This window comes from Eublepharis macularius, chromosome 13, assembly GCF_028583425.1.
Source record: "Eublepharis macularius isolate TG4126 chromosome 13, MPM_Emac_v1.0, whole genome shotgun sequence".
NCBI lineage: Eukaryota > Metazoa > Chordata > Lepidosauria > Squamata > Eublepharidae > Eublepharis > Eublepharis macularius.
In genome coordinates this window covers 11708112-11730262 of record NC_072802.1, presented here as the reverse complement: position 1 = coordinate 11730262, position 22151 = coordinate 11708112, and the positions used below count along the sequence as shown (strand labels likewise).

Sequence of the window (22151 nt, the reverse complement as noted above, 5' to 3'; positions counted from 1 at the left end):
GGGTGAAAAAGCAGGATAAATATTGGAAGTTGAATTTGTTTATTCAAATAGAGTCGGTTTTGAGGACAGTCACTTATTTTGCACAAGTTTCTGGTTTATCTGAGAGTCAACCACATGAGACAAAATACACTTGAATTACACTTGAATTACAAAATACACTTGAATTACCCATGTAATTCAAGTGTATTTTATCTTGAGCCTCTTGTAAAACTCTGGAGCCCCCTCCCCTAATTACTTAAAAGCCTGGCTCAGTTGTCTTGGGCTTCTGAGATTTCACCAGAGTATCTTCTAAGACCTGCTGGCCAATCTCTGACAACAGCCCAAGGTTTGTGTGTTTGTGGTGTTGTGTGTGTGTTTGCAGGAGTGCACAGTCCTGATTTCAGCATTCAGTGCTGCTTGTATGGTACCTTGCAACATCTAAATTTGCTTCCTTTCCCCCCTTCCCGCTTTTTTTATCATTTTGAAACTTAGGGGAACTGACCGATTTATAAATAGAAACAACATGGTCGGGCCAGAAATGGCATATCCCAGTCCAGGCAAGAGATACTATCACAGCTATGATAATTTCTCCTATAGATCTAGGTGAGTCACTATAAATGTGCCTATAAAATCTATGTTTGGGTTTGCTTCTCTTCAGCATTTTTTCTTTTGCTTTTCTACTTTAAAATGTCTTCAGGATGCTTCATAGCAAGTAAAGCACTGTCTATAAATACTTTTTAAAAAGACTAGAAACCAGTCAAATATAGAAAAAAGAGTCAGTGGCAACAAATCATATACCAGTAGTAATGAGCAGCTGTGTAGAACATCAGACGATAACAAACCCGAAGAAACAGTTCTTACTGAAAGCTCATAAAGTCAGCACTTAAGCATTTCCAATACAGTGCAACCACAAATAGTTGGGACTTGTGCCTCTTGGTCTCAGTTTGTCAAAGGCAGCATTCTGGGTTTTCCCCTATATGGAGAGACTAGCAACAAAACCCGTTGTGGGAAAAAATACAACGGGCTATAGAAAGGGGAGAGCAGGCATGTGGGCATTCCCTCATCCTTTGTCACTGATAACAGAGGGATGAAGGCAGGGGGGCAGGCATGGCCTCCTGCTCTGTGCCTGATCTTGGCTGAGTGAAGGGGGGCAGGCATTGCCACCTGCCTTGCTCCTGATCCTGGCTGGGTGAAGGGGAGGTGGGCATTACCTCCTTCTCTGCACCTGATCCAGGCCAGGTAAAGGGGGGCAGGCAGTGCTTCATGTTCTCCTCCTGATCCCAGCCAGGTGTAGGGGGGGCATGGCCTTAGGCTCCCCTCCTGATCCCAGCCAGGTGAAGGGACGGGCATTGTCACCTGCCCCACTCCTGATCCCAGCTGGGTGAAGGCAGAGGGCGGGCATTGTCTAGCTGCATGAAGGTGGGGGGCAGTCATTTCCACCTGCTCCGCAACTAATCCTGGCCTGGGCTTCCCACCGTGGCGCGCTCTCTGGAGGTCTAGCTGCCTCATCTGAGCTTCCCTCCTCAGCAGCGCCCTCTAGAGGCACGCCAGGGTAGCAAGTGAATAGCTTAGCCTTTTATATGGTAGGATATACAGAGAGAAAACACATTGAACGTCCTTGAATCTGGGCAGCTGGTTTCTAGGCAGACAGATGCCATTTCCAGCAGTGCTGCTCCTTAGATTCTTTTAACTTAAAATGCTGGAGACTGAATCCAAGACTTTCAATTTAGTGGAATGGATGCAACCCCCCCTCCCCTTTTTCATTTTTTAAAATAAATTGGAGAATTGGCTCCAGAGAAGCTGAGGGCAGGCATTTGATAGAGTGTTTGCTTCTGTCTGTCTCTTTGGAGTAGCAAAATGTCTCAGTTCAGAAGTAATTGGCCTGAGGCAAACTTACAATTTCCTGCACAGATGATTCCTCCATTCCTAAATTGAAATTGGAGCTTGCTTTCACTGACCTGAAGTCTGCAAATGTTGCATGAATCTCAAGTCAGGTTTTGTTGTAAGCACTAAGATATCTCAAGGACTGTCTGCTCCCATATGAGTCTGTCCTTATTGTTGCAGTCATCTTCTAAGGCCCGGCTTGGTATACTGTCTTGTTCAGAAGAAAACTGCGGTGGCTTCTCACCTGGAGAACTCATAAGAAGCAAACCATGGTTAAGGATGCCCTTCATTTTGTTAATACTACTTTACTGATTTGGCTTTCAAAGACAAAAGTACAAAATTATGACGCTACTGTTTTTTTTGTTCTGAATTTCTTGTTGTTGGTTTGCATTTTAATTGCTTTCAATAGTTTTTTTTAAAATGTTGGAGGCCACTAAGAATCTCCATTGAACTGTAGAATACCAAATTATGCATATAGAGGATGGTATTGCCGCTGCTGCATAAGCTTTATTGTGTTATCTTCTATTCATTAAATTTTGTATTTCATTGTTTTATTCCTGTTATTAGCCACCTTGAGCAGATGTTCTAAAGGTGGGGGAGGAAGCTTCTAAACACATGTATTAAATAAGCTTTAAAGCATCTTCATGTTGTCTAACGTCAGTCCTAGAATTGCTTGTTTTGTTTCAGCATTTCTTCAACTCTGTATTGGATCCTGGCTAATGCTATGTCTTTGTAAACTTGTGTTTATTTATCCTATGGCATTGTTTATGGAAATGTCCTTGATATTGACTGTACTGATCTCACACTCTGTAATCTGCCTTGAGTCTCAATGAGAAAGGGGACTATAAAATAACATACATAATAATAAATAATTAATAATGATTATAATTTGACATTAAGACACAGATTCTCCAATGTGTTTTGTTTGTGAGGTAGGGCACTCATAAACCAATGCATCCTGCAAATTCTCCTCCTCTCTCCTCCTCTCTCTGTTAACGGGTTCAAGGAAGCTTGAACAGGATGGGAGATATTTGAAAGGCTGTCATTTGGAGACGGTCAAGGAACTGTTCCAGTTGTCAGCAAAGGATAGGACTCGAAGCAATGGGCTTAAATTACATGCAGAAAGGTTATTAGGGGGAAAAAAATTCACGGTCAGAGTAGTTCAAAAGTGGAATCAGCTGCCTAGGGAGGTGGTGAGCTCCCCCTCACTGGTAGTTTTCAAGAAGAGGCTGGATGAATCTTTGTCAGGGATGCTTTAGGCTGATCCTGCACTGGGCAGGGGGTTGGACTAGAAGGTCTGTATGGCCCCTTCCAACTCTATGATTCTGTGAAGCTATATTTTTAATGGAATACATTTTAGTTGTGATGTATTAATATCTTGAGGTGGAGGTTGTTCAGTGGTCTCTTAAGTCTTCTTTGTTTTTATTTACATTTAGACTCCACCTTTCCTTCATCATGACACTGATGATGATTTTATTATTGCGGTCCTTAGACCAGACATACAGGAGAAATACATATTTAAGAAATTTCACAATTTGGATAAAAAGATTTTTTTTTAAAGTTTAAAATTGATATAACATCTAAGTATCATTAAAAAAAAAATTAACCTGAGTATTGCTGTACAGAAATTGGCAACTTAATAAGTGATGGTTGTTGTGGGTTTTCCGGGCTATATTGCCGTGGTCTTGGCATTGTAGTTCCTAACGTTTTGCCAGCAGCTGTGGCTGGCATCTTCAGAGGTGTAGCACCAAAAGATGGAGATCTCTCAGTGTCACAGTGTGGAAAAGAACACTCTATACCCAACAATAGCCCTGCAGAGAAGATTAGCACATCAAGCACCAATCCATATGCAAAAGAACCTCCTCAGGATACAGTGAAGCCTCCCGCTATTAGCATTCCACACCCTGGGGAACTCTTACAGGATGACTCAGCTCAACCCCACCCCTCCTGAGTAGATATAAATGACCTGCCAACATCTTTTCCACACTGTGACACTGAGAGATCTCTATCTTTTGGTGCTACACCTCTGAAGATGCCAGCCGCAGCTGCTGGCGAAACGTCAGGAACTACAATGCCAAGACCACGGCAATACAGCCCGGAAAACCCACAACAACCATCGTTCTCCGGCCATGAAAGCCTTCGTTAATAAGTGATCTTTGGATCTTTGTCTGCTAAAAGAAACTCAAGTTTAAGTTTTTCAGGGAGCTCCAGGTTTTTTTTACAAACAACGGGGTGATTAACTTGCTGCATGCCCCCTTATAGTGCAAGCATGAAAAAAAAATGTGTTTCATGGTCTCCACCTCCCTTAACTGGCAAGAACAAAGCCTTTTAGTTAAGGGGACATTCTTGTCTTCAAGTACGGCATGGAGCTGTAGACAATTTGCATGGGGTTCTCTGGAGGACTCCCATCCAGGCAGTGAGCAAGGCTGAATCTGCTGTGTTGTATATTCTCCAATTTTACCAGGATTTTTACAATAACCTGTCCCTTCCTTGGAAGGTCATACAGCCGCAGTCGCAGGCAGATGCAGTGTGTAAACAAAGAATGCCAGTATGGATTTGCAGCGGAGACTGGTGAGGAACCTCAAGGCTTGGAAGAAACCATCACCTTCTATGAAATTGAAGAAGGGGACGACACAACTTTTCCAGCTCCCCCTGTAAGTCCTTGAGCTGAAAATGATTAAAAAGAAGGGATTAAACAGGATCTGTACAAATACACCCGTGTACAGGTCTGTGCCATTCTGAAGACTGTTTCCAAATTATTTGCCCCTTTCACGTGTGCTCCTTTCACTCATCCTTAATGCAGCTCAGAGATTTTTATACAAGAAGGTTTGCCATTCAAAACAAAGTCCCCAGAAGTGCAAATCAGTGTCTTCTGGAAGTGTCTTGCTTTTAAAAATTATGATGAGATAGGTGGACTCTTGTAGGTGCTTTCTCATGTTCCAGAAGGTAGGATATGTTTGTCTCAAAAGATGCTAGTTTGCCTCCCTTTCTAAAGTATGTTTGTATAAACCCTAAAGCCTCTCTTACCTTAGAGTAGGTAATGAAGAACTGTCCCATTGTAAACTCTTTAATTTACTATCATTGCTATTGTTTTCTCTTTGTTTGCTGTTTTGTTCTACAATGCAAGGATAGCCTTACAAGTTGCAAGTTCTAACAAAGCTCTCATCTTGTTCTGTAGAATCAGGGTAACCCACCTCCAATAGTTCCTGATCCTGCTGGATTTTGGGTAGCCAGAAGGGGCCCAGCTCCAATCCCATCTAACAAGCAGGCTCTAAATTCCTCGGAGGAAGAAGTGGATGATCCCAGTGATAGTGGTAAGGATCTTGTACCTGTAAAAACCTCTTCTCACAATTGAAGTGCAGGACCCCCCCCCCCCCAATTGCTCAGTTTGAGGTGCCTTATTGATGTTCAGCTGGTTGGTTGTAACTGGAATGCACCTTACCTAAGGTGAGAGGTACCAGGGACACGGCTGCTGTCTCCTTAAGGGCACTGGGAGCAGAATAAGAGACAGACTTAACAGAAATAAGTTGTGTAAGACTCGTGCTCCAGATCCTGGCTAGAGACAGGTTCTGGGTCTGAAAAGTCTGAAGATACTGCTGTACCTTTCCACAAATTAAACATAGTTAATGCTAGAAGAGAGGACAGAAAGACGCTGATACATGTTCCAATTCTCTGAATGTAGATTCATTCTTTTTTCAATCTTGTGCTTGTATGTTGTTTTCTGTTTCTGTAAACATGCAGGCAGCATTTAGATTCAAACCAATCAGTCTGTTAAACTCAATGAATGGCAACAGACCCGCTTCATGATGAAGTGCATCAGTGGTGTAAAAATGGCATTGCAAAGCAGAATCCATTCGATCAGTAGATTAGCACGCTCTGAAGTTGTTGACACTTGTATTTCTTCCTGTTGCTTGTATTTACAGAGTAATCAAGTATTAATTTGCACATGGTGCTTCTGCCAAATCCCTTTAATGCAATCTAAAATCTCTAGAGTTTGGTTAATGCCATTCCATTGGAAGCAGGGAGAGATTATGGTTTGATTCCATTCTCAGGGTTTCAGATCTCTAGCTCAAGTTCTCTTGCATCAAATGGGAAGGACGTTCTAATTTTTTTAAGCCTTAACATTGTATTTCTTCTACTTTTTAAGGAGAATATCATGAGGATTACCTGTATACCCCTCCAGGTCAGTAAAACAATGGCACTGCTGAAGACCTAAATTCAGCATAACTTGAATCATGTTTCCTTTTTGGGGAAAATACCTAGTACTGGTGTCCATGAGCTCATTTTGGCTTGTGTCCTCCAGATCCAGGCTGTGAAACTCCAACCGTATTTACTACAGCTGAAGCTGCAACAAACTTGGTAAGCACAACATAAGACGATCTATAAAACTGTCAGAAAACTCTAGAATTCAAACCAATGGGTCAAGAAATCCAGGTTTGGGCTTAGTTCCAATTAACATATGCGGTCTGTGTGACCTGCTCAGTACTGTGTTAATTTAGATCAGAGTGCATATCCATGGATCTTTGTGAGTGCCAATCATATGAATGCATCCCCCAAACAATCGTGGGCAGTGGGACGGATTATGCAGATACGACCCATCATTGACTTTTCCACTTGATAGGTTCTGTATTTGAATAGATCTATGTTGAATGGATTGCTGATATCCATGGTTAACCTGGGAGAGAATTCTGGAGTTCTTAGGCTCCAGGAAAACAGTGCCCTTGGTGTGGAGCTTTTGCCTAGAAGGTGAATGTAGTTACTCAGTGAGGAAAGGGCAGTGACCTCATAATTTTGCATGACCTAGAACAGAGCCCAGGTACCTCACAGGGCTGTTGGGCTACACTTCAGAAGAATTTAAACCTCGGTTGTTTCCATATGGAGAATAGCTGCCTAGGTTTTCTCCTCACTTTCTTTGCCACAGCCCACTGTGGCTGCTATCCTCCTCCTCACCAGAGGACTTTTTCAGACTTTTAAAAAAATGGTAATAGCTATAGTACTGTATCCTTATAACAATGCATTGCAACAGTGTACTGGTTCCCACCTTACTTCTTTAAAAAGAATGTTTCTAGCATTTTGGGTTGCAGAGTTACAAGGAGAAATGTGCAGGCAGTATCTTTCTCCTTCAATCAATCAGTCAGTCAGTCAGTCAATCCATCCATCCATCCATCAATCAAAAGAGTTTATTGTCTATAGCCATAGGCCATCACAATTCACCAACCATTGACTAATAAACAATTAAGTCCCTTATCACAGTTTATATAAGTTACTAAAATTAATTAAAACAATACAGTATGCCAAACCTTCCTAGGGATCACGAAGCAGCCTCATTCAGTACCACCTTAGATCTTATTTTTTTGGCTGCAAGTGCGAACTTAGAGACTCTATGGGACACATGATTAACAGTGTCAGATAACAAAACACAATCTTCTCGATTTCGGAGTATGTGTTTGTCACTGGTAGGATTCTGACCAAAAATTTAGCTCTGGGTATATCTTTCTCCTTATAAAGACTAGAGACTTTAAAAAAAAAATAAGGCTGGGAATTTATACATTGGTGCAATAGATCATTGTAACATTATAGCTATCTGGCTATTACTGGTCAAAACAAAAAAAATCTCCCCCCAAAAGCCTTCCAATGGAGGAGGGTAAATGGCTGTCACAGGCACCAATGTAAGGAAAATAGTGCTGATGTGAGTAGGATCTGAACAAATGTGCACCTTCCCATCCGCACGACATTGAAAGGTGTTTTGGCTGAAATCTTTCAAACAACTTCCTGCCAAACCAGGTTTGGAAAGCTTGCAATAAAGGGTAAATAGAGGATGACATTGTATGGATGCTCCTGAAAACAGCAAAGGAAAGCCAAAGAAGAGTAAAACCTCTGTATGGAAACAGCCTTGAACTTAATAGAAGAAAGAAGTCATTGCAACCGTTTGGGCCTGGTGCCGTCATAGCTCTGAACTGGGCTGTACAGAGTCCAGCTCCCTTTGAGTTTGAAAAGTGAAGGTTTGTGTCTTCATAAGGATTAGCTTTAGAAATAAGCTTGCAGTGCCACAGGAGAGGCAGACAAGCACTCCTACTCGGCAGGTATCCAGGGAGCAACTTCTGTTTGATTTGTTCTCTCTGTCTCTCATGTTTATCCCTTCCAAGGAGTTCAGGTTGATACATAAGGTTCTCCCTTCCCCACATTACCACATTACCTTCACAACAGCCATCTGTAGTGGGTCTGTGGCTTCAGAGTGTGCGACGGGCCCGAAGTTTCACCTTGTGAGCTTGATGGCAGATGGGGTATATAAACTCTCAAGTCTTAGCCAGATGCTCCTAATCACTACACTGCACTAGCTGGGCTTGGGTGTACCAACATGGTTACCCCTCATGGTTGCATCTCAGTTGCCTGAGAAGGCTCGGTGTGCTCTCGCTCTCTCTGTACAAAACCACCCAGCTCCTTTTTCGTAACATACGCTGAACGTTCCTCTCTTACCTGCTTCCTGGCAGGTGAATAACCAATCAAAGGACCATCAAGTCCTTTTTGTCAGAGTCTTGACTCACACTAGGTGACAATTTAGGCAAATAAAACTTTATAAAATACATAAAGTATTTATAAAAAACTTTATAAATACAACCCTTTATAAATAAGCCCAACTCACAAAAACATGCTGTTAACAATGTTCTCAAAGAAGAGATTATATATTTTTTTAAAAAAAATTTTTTATTGGGTTAGAACATTAATATTTTTACATTACATTACATTCAATTTTCCCCTAATTTTTCGTTTCTAACCCCCTCCCTTTCCCCCCCTTTTGTTGACTTCCAACAGCTTTCCCACCCTCTGTCCCTTTTCCCTTACTTCTATTAACTTCCTCTGTCTAAAACAAATATATATTCTCCATTATATTAAGCAGTACATCTTTAACTCTTTTACTTATTATACATCCAAACTATACTTCTTTGGATAAACAATTTATCCCATTTTCCAGTTTTGAATATTTCTATATATCATAAACCATAAAAATTTCCCACATTTAAATCAAACAATTTGATTTGTTCTCTATATATTAATCATTTCTTCTTTTTATAGTATTTCTATATAACTCATCACATAGTCAGTCGTTTTAACTCTTCTATACATTCAGTTTGGTGCATATAAGTCTTATCAAGTAAAAAAAAAAAATATTGTTAATTACTCAATCCTCATGTTTAAACCGTTAATTATTCTCTATCAATATTCTATCAATTAACCTTTACATATCTATATATATCTCAATCAATTAATTAATCTAACTGCTTATAAATTCACATTTCTCTTCCTCCCCCGGTAAAGTCACCCCTCTCTTTTATACTTTTATTGTACTTCAGTAGTTCTCAAACTGCCACAGTTTTCCTCCCACCTCCCACTTCTTCTCCAGATATTGTTTCAGCTTCTCCCAGTCTGTGTTAAACTGCCCTGAGTCCAGATCTCTCAGTTTTCTTGTCATCTTATCCATTTCAGCCATATACAGCAATTTGTAGATCCAATCTTCAATAGTTGGCACTTCTTGTACTTTCCATTTCTGCGCATACAAAAGTCTAGCTGCTGCAGTCATATAAAATATCAACGTCCTATGATGGGCTGGAATTCCCTCCATTCCCAAGTTTAGCAGCAGGAGTTCTGGGTTCTTATTTATTTGAAACTGTAAAATTTCACTCATTTCTCTTATTTCCCCCCAGAACTGCCTAGCTACCTCACACGACCACCACATATGATAGAGGGAGCCCTCATGCTTCCTACATTTCCAGCATTTATTAGAAGTGTTCAAGTTCCCTAGCGCAATCTTCTTTGGTGTCATGTACCAACGATAAATCATTTTGAAAATGTTCTCTTTAATATTAATACATGTCGTTGTCTTCATTGTAGTTTTCCACAAGTATTCCCATGCCTCCATTGTTATTTCTTTATTAAAGTTTATAGCCCATTTCACCATTTGTGTTTTAACTATCTCATCCTCGGTATACCATTTCAACAGTACTTGGTATACCTTGGATATTCTTTTCTTGTCTTCTTTAAGAAGGGTCTGCTCTAGTTCCGAGTTCTCTGTTCGTATGCCCCCTTTTGCAGAGTCCGAATTGTATAAGTCTCTAATCTGTCTGTACTGGAACCAATCATAGTTAGGTGATAGTTCCTCTTGCGTCTTTATTCTAAGTTTAGATGCTTCAGTTTTGGTTATTTCTTTGTACGTTAAACATTGTTGTTCATTATCAACAGCTCTCGGATCTATCACCTCGTATGGAACCACCCACCAGGGGGTTCCTTCTTGTAGGTAAATTCTGTACTTCTTCCAGATTGTATATAAACTTCTCCTTACAAAATGATGCAGGAACATCGAGTTGACCTTTACTTTGTCATGCCATAGGTATGCGTGCCATCCAAAAAATTTTTTATATCCCTCTAGGGCTAATAGTTTCTTATTCTTTAATGTCATCCACTCTTTTAACCAAACTAGGCAGATTGCATCATGATAAAGTCTCAGGTTGGGCAGTTGCATTCCGCCTCTTTCCTTTGCATCTTGTAGAACTTTTACTTTCACTCGAGGCTTCTTGCCTGCCCAAACAAAATCTGATATTTTCCTCTGCCATTTTTCAAATTGTTTAGAGTCTCTGATGATTGGTATTGTCTGTAGCAAAAACATTACTCTTGGTAACACATTCATCTTAACTGCTGCAATCCTGCCCAACCATGCCAAATTCAGTCTATTCCATTTGATCAAGTCTCTCTCTATCTGAGTCCATAACTTTTCATAATTGTTCTTGAACAAATCTATATTTTTTGCAGTCAGCTCAACTCCCAAATATTTCACCTTACTAGTTACTTCACAGTCCGTTATTTCCATTAACAATTGTTGTTTCTGCTTAGTCATGTTTTTGCATAATATCTTTGACTTCTTTTTGTTAATGAAGAAACCTGCCAAGTCACCAAACTCCTTGATCTTATCTATCACTTTTGGCATGTTCTCCAATGGATCTTCTACAATTAACATTATGTCATCTGCAAATGCTCTAACCTTGTATGAATAGTCCTTTATTTTTATTCCTCGTATTTCCTCATCTTGTCGTATTTGTATCATCAGAATCTCCAATACTAAAATGAACAACAATGGAGATAACGGGCAACCTTGTCTTGTTCCTTTACTAATCGTCAATTTCTTGGTCAGTTCATCATTCACTACAATTGCTGCAGTCTGGTCTCTATAAATTTCTTTAATTGCTCTGATGAATCTTTCTCCCAGTTGTAGCTTTTCCATAGTGGCAAACAAAAAATCCCAGTTTAAATTGTCAAACGCTTTTTCAGCGTCTACAAAGAAGAAACCAACCTCTTTATCACAACGCTTGTCATAGTATTCAATAGCATTGATCACTGTCCTTAAATTGTCTCTTATTTGTCTGTCCGGCAAAAAGCCTGCTTGTTCTTCCTCTATGACTTCCGAGAGCCACCCCTTCAGTCTCTCCGCCAATATCTTCGCAAAAATTTTATAATCATTGTTAAGTAATGATATAGGCCTGTAATTTTTCACGTTAGTCAGATCTTGGCCCTCTTTTGGGATCAATGATATATTCGCTTCGCTCCAAGTGTCTGGAATTCTTTGATCCCTGAAAACTCCGTTCATCACCTCTTTTAGGAATGGTGCCAGTTCGTTGGCCATTGTCTTATAAAATTTAGCCGTAAGTCCATCTGGCCCTGGCGCCTTTCCTAGATTTGCGGATTGTATTGCCTTACTTATTTCCTCATCAGTTACTTCACTGTTCAACTTATTTCTCCAAGCTTCCGAGATCTCTGGAAGTTTGGTTTTCTCCAAATATGATGCTATTGATTCTTTGGTTACTTCTTTTTTATTATACAGCTTAGCATAGAATTTATAAAAGGCTCTACTAATGGTAGTCTGCTCCAGGTACGTTTTATTTTCTTCACAGATTTTATTTATTATTTTCTTTTCCCTTTTCTTCTTCAATTGCCATGCCAAATATTTCCCAGGTTTATTAGCACCCTCAAAAGCTTTTTGATTCAGTCTTTTAAGGTTCCACTCCAATTCTTTATTACTCATTGCTGTTAACTGTTCTTGAAGAATTTTGATTTCCTGATGTATTTTCTTTTTCCCTGGTCTCTTTTTTAACTGTGCTTCTTTGGCCTTTATTTTCTCCTCAATCTCTTGTCTTTTCTCCTCTTTCTTTTTCCTTGCTCTGCCATTTAAGTCCATTAGTATGCCCCTTACAACCGCCTTGTACGCGTCCCAAACTTTACTGGTTGGTACTTCTTTATTCACGTTGTATTGTATAAAAAACTTTGTCTCTCTTCTCAATATTTCCATATTCTCACTTTCCTGTAACAAGTCCTCATTTATTCTCCAGGCTTTCCTTTTTCTCCTTTTTCCAAATTTCCACATAATTGGATTGTGATCTGAGCCTACCATCGGCATTATTTCTACCTCCTTAGTCCATAACGCTAAGTCCTTTGAGGCCCAGATCATATCAATTCTTGATAATGTAAGATGCCTTGCAGAATAAAAAGTAAACTGTTTGGTTTTAGGATATTCTCTCCTCCATACGTCTTCGAGAGTCTCTTGTTGAATCAACTCAAAAAAAAGCTTTGGCAATAGTCCTCTTTTCTTTTGTGCTGTTGTAGTCTTTTTGTCTAGTTCCAAATCTGTCACTCCATTGAAGTCTCCAGCAAGAATTATCTGGTCATATGCAAGATCGTCTAAATGCTTCCTTAAATCCTCAAAGAAGCTTTCCTTTGCACCGTTAGGTGCATAAAGTCCGACTACCAACACTCTCTTTAAATTCCAATTACATTCCACTGCTACAAATCTAGCTTCAACATCTCTCATAACAAATTTTGGCTGCAGCTCCTCTTTTATGTACAACACCACTCCTCTTTTTTTCGTGTTTGAGGCCGCTACAAATTCTTTGCCCAATTTTCCAGATTTTAAATATTTTACATCCTGTTTTCTAATATGGGTCTCCTGCAAACAAACAATATCACATTTTTGTTTTAGTAGCCAATGAAAAATATTTTTCCTCTTATTCGGTGAGTTTAGTCCATTTACATTCCAAGATAATACTTTACACTCCATATTCATGGTTTTGTTGGTAAGTCTTTTTCATTGTCCTTGATAAATCTCTCCATCTCCCGCTCAGATCTGATGCGTTTTTTTGCCCCTCCAAACTCAAAGGACACTCCTTCCGGTAACTCCCATCTGTATCTAATATTCATGTCCTTCAAAGTCTGAATTAGCACTCTATATTTTTTCCTGTCCAGTAACACTGATCTGGGCAGTTCCTTCATTATGATAATCGTCTTGCCATCAATCTCCAATGGATCTTGAAATTGTTTTGTCACAATCCTCTCTTTCATGTTTCTAGTTGTAAACTGCACAATCACATCCCTTGGCAGTTTCCTCTGGGTTGCAATTCTCGAGTTCACACGGTACGCCACATCTAGGATAGCCACAATTTCCTCCTCCTCCTTCCCCAGGTAATCAGCCAACACCTCAGTCATCTGTTCTTGCGCTGACTTCCCTTCCACCTCTGGCAGACCACGAAAACGAAGCTGCTTCTCCATGTGTTTAGTTTCTGCAACTGACATCCTCCCCTTCACCAGTCTCATCTCTGTTTGTTGCGTGTCTATTAAATTCTCCATCGCGTCTTCTACTGTTTTAACTCTCTGCTGCGTTCCTTGTAATTCACTACTAATCGTTTCCACGCCTTTTTTCACTTCTGACAGCTCCGACTTTACTGTCTGTGTAACTTCTTTGACCTCTTTAATAAGCTCCAATTTCGTGTCCTTAAGTTCTTTCATCATGTCTATAAGTTTTTTGTCCAAATTTTCTATTGCCGATTGCCACTCTTTTTTCGACATCGTGGGGCTTGCTTTAGCTCGCTCCCACGAATCTGCTCTCTTCCTTAGCTCCGTGGTGTATATTTAAACGTTTTCCTTTTTTTCAAATGTCCCAATCTTTGCCAAAATTAATTTTTTTGTATCCAAAATGTCGGGCGTCTTTTCTCTATGGTTTCTCTATGTTATTGTAATCCAAGATGGCCTACTTCCTCTTCCGCTGAAGCCGCGACCCTTCCCCTTTCAAAAATGGCGATTCCCTACTTCCTGTCCGTCGGCAAGGGCCGCTTCCCTCCAGCCACTCTATTGTTGTTACGCACTTCCTGTCTCCCGTCTTCCCACAGCAGGTCTCGCGATGGTGTCTTTTTCCCACAGCTCCAAAACCACAGGTATTCAAAACAATAGTCCGATTCTTGCAATAACTTCTTTAAATTTAGTCTCTTTTAAAATACAACTCCTGCCGAGTCTTCACCTCCTTTTCACTAGTCTGTTGCAGTTTAAAAATCTACTTTCTTTCCTCTCTGTTTTTATCAATCTGTCCCGTTTCAAGAGATAGCGATCTTTACCTTCTCTTCAACTTTCTCGGGTTGTAATCGCTGTTTCGATCTTAAATTCTCCTCTCGACTTCCCTCCCCGATCGAAGCTTGGGTATGTAGGTCTTATGCCAGCCGAATTGGCCCCAAAACTGCCGCAGAGATTATAGCCGACCCGTCGCAAGGTGGGACCTCAAGGATCGGGGGGGAGACTCCTTGAGTAGAGCCCCCCCTCGTCCGAGATCTAGCTCACCCTAGGGTCTTGAGCGTTCTTTGCCTGCTCCCCGCCTGAGAGCAGTCGGCCGCGGGTTATTTTCACCCCTCCGGCCGGTTAAAACGGCAGTCCGGTCAGCTCCGCAAATGGAGCTGCGTTAGACCTCCATGAATCCCAAACCGGAAGTCAGAAGAGATTATATATTCAAAACCTGTTAAGCAGGTTTTGTTAAGCAGGTCTTCCACTACTGTTTATGGGTACCAGGTTGGAAGTTTTTTCTCAAATGTCTGGCTCTACTAAACGTCTTCCTACAGGCTCTCAGGAGCACTTTTTACTAACACATTCTAAAGACTGATGCAGCCCATAAAGGTTTTGTCTTCTAACTATGCTGTGTCTAATCTCTCTAGGATGGAGGAACAGGGTCTGTCTCTTCTCAAGAAGGAGTTGCTTCATACAGTTACTCCCAGAAGGTAAACATTTTCCTAGCTTCCTGGGCTGCTTGACTCCAAAGGCACTTTTGTGCAAGAATGAACCTGAAGCTCACCTGTATATCACATCCAGTTCACACATTATTGAGTATTCAGATCAGGTCTGGGGTCCCAGAGCTATGTAACAGTCAGATTGCAGTTGCAGATTCCCTTCATTTTCCATACGCTGTGCCTGATTCTTTTTGGGACCGTGGGAAAGGAAAAGGAGTGATCTGTTCTGTGTGGGTTTTCTGACCTGAAATGGTACTGGGGAGGACAGGACAGGTCTGGCCTGTTGGAGAAACCTGCTTGTTCATGGGATGCACGTAGACTTCCCCAGCAGGCCAGTATCCGTTCATTCATTCGATTTCTAGCTCACTCTCCCCGCAAGCAGCCACCTCCTGGAGCCATTTCAACTCACTTAACTCACACTAGGTGACAATTTTGCACAAGGTGACAAAACATTGACTTGCACTAGGTGAAATAGCACTAGGCAAGCCATTTCAAATAGCACCTCCTGGAGCCATTTCAAGTCGAAGACAATATGAAGCTGTTCTTCATAGTCCTTATTAGGCACCGTGTGCTTGGGAAATGAGAACCCACAACTTGCATTTCCCAGTATAGGAATATTTCCCAGTGTGGGAGTCAGACCCACTGTGTACTCCATAATGTGTGAATCAGCAAGCAGGATTTTCATTCCGAGTGTGTGTGCTACATACACCTAGGATCCTCATCACATGAGAGGTCTGAGTGAAAGTTCTGTCAGGGGATTTCTGACCCAACCCTCATTGGATGTAGAAGCCATGGACCACACAGCTGTTCAGTTGGGAGTATGCAGAGTCCAGTTTTGTGTGCACACGTGGGAACAGTGGCTGGTTGACGGCAAGCTAGGTTATTGAAAGAGGAAGATTTGAGTCTGGCAGCACATTGAAGACCCAACGAGATTTTGAAGGGCTGTCATATAGAGGATAGCACGCAGTTGTTTCTTGCTGCCCCAGAAGGTTGGAACAGAACCAATGGGTTGAAATTAAATTGAAAGAGCTTTCGGCTAAACGTTAGGAAGAACTTTGTGACAGTTAGAGCAGTTCCTCAGTGGAACAGCCTTCCTTGGGAGGTGGTAGGCTCTCCTATGGAGGTTTTTGAGCAGAGGCTAGATAGCCATATGACAGCAATGCTGATTCTGTGAATGTAGGCAGATCGTGAGAGGGAGGGCAGGAAGGGTTACATCAGTGCTTAGTTCTTGTGGCCAATCGCTGCCTTGGGGTCAGGTAGCAATTCTCCGGTGGTCCTAGGAGTGGGGCAGTCCTTACTTTTGGGATATAGCTCCTCCTCTCCGAAGGCAGGGTCAGTTAGCTGATTTTGATCCTGGAGGGGAGGGGCTTGTCCCTGGAATCACCAGTCTTTCTGGCCCTGCCATCCGAGCAGGACGTCTTCAGCAACGCTCTGCAGAGCGCAGTGATCCTGGTGAAGAAGAAACTGCCAGAGATGAGCCGGGTGTGGTGGCGCGCGCCTGTAATCCCAGTACTCAGGGAGGCCAAGGCCATAGGCAGTGAGGAGCTCACAGGGGAAAGGAAAGGCCCTACCGCCTACCCCAACCCCATTTCGCTCGGAGCGACAGCGAGCATTAGAGCCGACGGCCCTAGGTTCCTCCTAGGTTCCACAGCCACAACCACAAAACTCCACCAAGGTTCCCCACCTTCGGGTTGGAAGGACCCCCCCCCCACCTCAGACGGCCAGAGGATGTGGTGTTTGAGTCTGCGGTAGCCTGTTGTAGAGACCAATGTTATCGGGAACTCCCTCGGGCTTGGAAGGAGCAGCCTCCAGCAGCAGCAGAGAACCTGCTCCAACCCCGGCAGCCCTGACTGAACCGCGGTAAGACTGATCCTGTGAGTAATGGGGGCGAAAGGCAGCGAAAGGAAGGAGGGAGGAGACAAGAGTAGCAGAAGCCTCAGAGCCAGCTTGCTCTAAATAAAAAGGAGCCCTCCTTTATTTCTCTTTCCTTTCAGCCAGGACTTGTGAGGTACACTTTCTAAACTCTAAATAAAGGAAAGCAGACCAGACATTGAGAGGAGGGTAGCACCTTCTCCCTCAACAAATCCGATCAGAATACTAAAGGTCCAAAGAAGGGAACTCAATGTGTCTACACCACGGCAGCAGGCACAATGGTGTTTGGGGGATGCTTACAATATTTGACAAACCCTTGGCAGCTAATAATAAAAAACAGGCGGATACTGTGATCAGTGGAATTCAATTCTGTGCCGCCACCTGGTCCTTTTCCCCCTAGATCCAAAGGAATTTGGTAAAATAAAATAGATGCCGAGGAACAAGAAGGTGGGAATGGAAAGGGTAAAATTTGTCATGACTGCCATTCAGAAGGGAGATTGTCTGGCTTCCATCAATCTCTCATAGAGGCACTTCCACCATTGGGCCTTTTCTTTGAGCTGAAAATGCCACTTATGGTGTTCTTCAGAATCCTAGTATCACTGATAGCATGGCTAGGCCACGGAGAGTGACTCCTTTCCCATATCCAAACGACACCTTGATCTGCGCACTTCAGAAATGCCTGTTGCCGTATCATGGGGTGTTAGATCACAAGAGGTCCAAGATAGTTGAATTGCCAAAGATCCTCAAACAGGAAAACAACCAGTGGCTGTGCCTCATTCAGTCCCACGTTGGTGTCCCACTCAAGGAACCAGAGAGAACAGTGATGACTATGGACATGTCTTTGGGGATGGAGATCCCACACCCAAGGAAGAATGGCATAGGGCATCTGGCTGAAGGACAAATGATCAACAGGGTAAACTGTTTGGAACTCGGAGCCATCAGACATGGTATGGTGGAATCTCAGAATCTTCCCTCAGGTCACTACATGTTTATACAGAGGACAACTCTGACGCGGACTGGCTAAGCCAGAGAGTGATGAACCAAGCAGAATGGATGCTATCCAGAGAGATTTCCCCAACTGGTCTACCACAGTTTTCAACAAGGTGCAAGGAGAAGAAACCCTCAAACAATAGGGATAGATGATGTGAGCAGCAAGCTGCCTTTATGCGTCCTGTATGTCTTCCACAGTACAGTTATTGCACAGAGCTGTTCAGAAGATCACACAGTAAAGTGCAGAAGTGATGCTAATAGCAACCTTCAGGTCCAGAAAGACATGGTCTCAAAACCTGAAGAATCTTTCAAGCATGGATCCCTGGCACCTCCACTGCAGGAGGGCCCATTGATGCAGGGATCAATACGACACCCCTGACCAGCTCTCACAAGCCTCACAGTGTGGAGGTCGAACACAAACAGCTAATAGGGTCGGACTAAACAGAAGGCATGATTGGTACTATGCTAATCTCCATGAAGAGTTCCACGGAATTCCTGCCAAGTTCCCAGAAGAGTGCATGGATAGAGTCATGTAATCTTTTGGGGCTAATTAGGGAGTTACTATCCTTTCTTCAAGAGGGGTTGAAGAAAAGTCTTAATACCAACACCCTTAGACAACAGGTAGTGACCAATTAGGGGTTCTAGGAAGGGACGTTCCCTTATATATCACCTTCATGGCAGTGGATTCTAAAAGGGGACCTCATTGTAGAATCTTCCAAGGATTCGCTGGTTTTTCCCGCTTGAAATCTTAATCTGGTATTGAGAGCATTATACAAAACATGCCTTGAGCCTATGACCTCATGTCCCCTAAAGGAACTGTCCTTTAAAACCATTTTTCAGATGAGAATAAAATCAGCTAGACAAGTGTCAGAATGGCAGGCACTAGCAGTAGATAAGAGAGTCCTTCCCTCCAAGGTGGTAGAGCCAATTATGAACAAAAACAACTTTCTTCCAAAGGTGAACTTCATGTTTTCGTAGGACAGGAGAGATAGTACTTCCCTCCTTTTAATCTAATCCAAAGCACAGGAAGAGAATGAATAAATAAATCTCACTACCTTGATATATGTAGAGATGTGAGATTCCACTTGGGCAGGACTAAACTGTGTTTCAGAAGTCTGGGACGTTAGTTGTGTGTTTGCAGGAGGCCATTCTTGGGACCCAGAGTGTCCTTTTCTTGGCTAAGTAGGTAAAGCAGAGGGTACATAATTCTGACATGTCAAGCCAGAGGTCTGGAGATGCCCATAGATGTCAGGGCGCACTCACTAAGGGAAACCGACACAGGCAACCTATAAATCCTTTAGTTGTTAGAAATTATCGATAAGGTGGTCTTCCCAATAATTGTCTAAGATAAGTTGTCTTCCCCAGAGACAACATTTAGCAGGAGGGTACTAATACACACCCTCTAGGCCTGGAAGCCGGACTACCCACCCTGGGGTACACTGCTCTTGTATGTCCCAAAAGTAAGGACTGCCCCACTCCTAGGACCACTGGAGAATGGAAGATTTGTATTCACTTACCATGAAGCTTCCTTTCTCGGTGGTCCAGGAGTGGGGCAGTCCTGCCCACCCGAGTTTCTTGCAGGGTGGCTTCTAGGATTGGATGAAGAGTTAGGACGATAGTCTTCCTCCCAGTGGATTCAAGGGAGGGATCTTTCTATTAAAAAAAAAATTGAGGGGAGTTATTATTTTCCCTTCTGGTATTATGATGGGGAGTCAGGGCTTGGGAACAGACTGGTGATTCCAGGGACAAGCTCCTCCCCTCCAGGATCAAAATCAGCTGACTGACACTACCTTCAGAGAGGAGGAGCTATATCCCAAAAGTAAGGACTGCCCCACTCCTGGACCACCAAGAAAGGAAGCTTCACGGTAAGTGAATACAAATCTTCCATTTTCCCCAGGCCAGTTTGGCTCGGATTCCTGAGGGAGTTTTGCCATCTTCTGGACATGGAGTAAGGGTCACTGTATGTATGTGTGAGGGAGTTATTTGGGAATTTCCTGCATTTTGCAGGGGGTTGGACTAGATGACTCTAGAGGTCCCAACCTTGTGATTCTATGATTTTCCAGGGTAGAAGCTTTTGAGAGTCAAGCGCCTTTTGTCAAATACAAGTAGGAATGGAGATTCCCTCAGCATTTAAATCCTAGTCAGAAGGTGGGAAGGATGCTGCAAAGAAGGGAGTCAGGATGTGAAGACGACAATGCAAAATGTAATCAGCTTGATTAAAAGCAGGGGAGGCGATGCAGAAAATTAGCATCTGTAGTGAGATAAGAGTCAAATATTCCTATTCAGCTCTGGAGGAGGGTCCATTGTTATGAATTTGTGAATGAACTCAGTTTCAGCTATCTTGTTTTGTAATCTCCCTTTGAAGATTCCCTGAGGACTGCCACTCCTCGGTCAGCAATAGAATCTCCTGGAAGATTATGGAAAGGATTACATTTCCTTCACTCTCAATTGATTAAGTAGCTGGGATTTTTAAAAAAATCTTGGTGTATTAGTTCCTAAAGAAAGAAATCATTTGTTTGGATCTGTCCATCTTTGTTTTAATTATGTAATGTAGAAAAAGACAGTTTGGGAACATGGTGATGAAGGATTGTAAGGCAGTGAAACACTGGACTGAAACACATTCTTCTCAAAAACTGAGAGTCCCATAATAATTCAGCAAAGGGTTGGAGGATTTCCATCCTCAGCGTGTGACTTTATCCCCTTCCCCCAGGAAATGGTGCTCAAAACATGTGCTGAAATCTCTTTCCTCTGCCTCCCACCCTTCATGTTGGCATGCTCTCCTTTGCAGGTCATGCTGAATTCGGCTGTCGTCTCAAACTCTTCTTGCAACAACACTACTCCAAGTACTGCCTTTTCTTCCAGCTTGGCAGCTACTTCTCAAGTCAGTGGCACCGTCTCTGCTCCCCAGAATGGGGTTCAGCCCATGTTGGTATCCCCTTCTACTGTGGGAAGGCCAGGTGGAGTACCAATTTTATTTTGCTTTGCTTTGAAATTCTCTCCAAAACACTTGCAGTGGTTGGATATCTTTTGAAGGAACAGGCTTAACATCTGTTCTCACATGCTGATTCCTCACCACCCCATATAAACCACGAGCCAGATGCTTCCCCACCCTTTGTGCTCCCCAAGGTCTTTGTAACACTTCTAAAACACTTCTAAAACGTAGATGGGGCTTGGGATAGAGACAAGCACCATGTGGATGTGGAAAGAGAGTTTTGAGTTAGAAAATATATTTGTGGAAAAGCCAGTTTGGTGTAAAGCAGGACTCTAACCTGGAGAGCCAGGTTTGATTCCCCACTCCTCCACTTGAAGCCAGCTGAGTGACCTTGAGTCAGTCACAGCTCTCACAGAGCTCTCTCAGCCCCACCCACCTCATCAGGTGATTGTCGTGCAGATGATAATAACACACTTCGTGAACTGCTCTGAGTGGGTGTTAAGTTGTCTTGAAGGGTGGTATATAAATAGAATGTTATGATGTTATTAAAAACTCTTTTATTCTTCTTACTTTTAATAGCAAGCCCACCCACCCCAGCACCTTAAATGGTGCAAGATTAAAGGGAAGCTGGCTACCATTTGTTTCTCTTGTTTCTCTTAGATAATCTTCTCTCAGCACAGTAGCTGAGGCCCCAATGGGGTTAGAAGGTGAGGGATCAGGGGCCACAAGAAAGAGAAAGAAGATGAACACAGCTAAACATGTCTGCAAGGAGATGGCCAGCATCTTGCCCAGCTTTCTTTTGACTGCCTTTGGGGAAGTCTTTTGAATCCTCAGACCTTGGTTGACATGCATCTACTTTCCACAGAAAGGGTAGCTTGTAGCCAATTCTTTTGCTATGGCATGGCACATGGACAGAGGAAACAAGCAAGTTGGTATGATCCTGACAGTTGCAAGAGAAGGGGCCTGGGTCTTGCTCACACTTCACAACAAGGAGGGCTTTATTAGCCAAGATTAGCCCTTGGAACTGTCCTGCTAGTGTGAAGGCCTGGTTGGCAGCCACACCCCCTTCTGCAGCTGCTGAGAGGTCCGTTGCTGGTCGGCTGCACTGGGCCGTCACCTCCTTCTTATGCAATCTGGATAGAGCAGAAGTGATACATGTTTGTTTGTAGGAGGAGAGATGTATTGCCTGGAAACAGCATTGCGTGTGTCTGGGCAGTGAACCCCTCTCCCATGGTAAGCAGTATATCTGTCAGGTAGACAAGCCAACCTGCCTGCCATAACTGTGAATGCATGTCTACTGGGGGGTGGGATGGGTTTTCTTCCTGTAGTGTAGCTTTCTTCACTATGCCTATGCTTTGCTAAGCTATGCTTTGCTAAGAGACCTTATCAGTGCAGCTGGTAGTGTG

The 22151-nt window shown here is 42.7% G+C and overlaps 1 protein-coding gene across 1 annotated transcript in view; it reads left to right on the top strand.

Annotated features, from left to right (window-relative positions):
* Window positions 1-22151, top strand: part of LOC129340908 (putative bifunctional UDP-N-acetylglucosamine transferase and deubiquitinase ALG13) — an 85706-nt gene that overhangs the window by 30735 nt on the left and 32820 nt on the right. The window contains exons 15-20 of the mRNA XM_054995806.1: window positions 472-582; window positions 4361-4517; window positions 5042-5177; window positions 6011-6046; window positions 6167-6222; window positions 20602-20742. Of these exons, the coding sequence (XP_054851781.1) occupies window positions 472-582; window positions 4361-4517; window positions 5042-5177; window positions 6011-6046; window positions 6167-6222; window positions 20602-20742 (637 nt within the window). The remainder of the gene's footprint in view (window positions 1-471; window positions 583-4360; window positions 4518-5041; window positions 5178-6010; window positions 6047-6166; window positions 6223-20601; window positions 20743-22151) is intronic.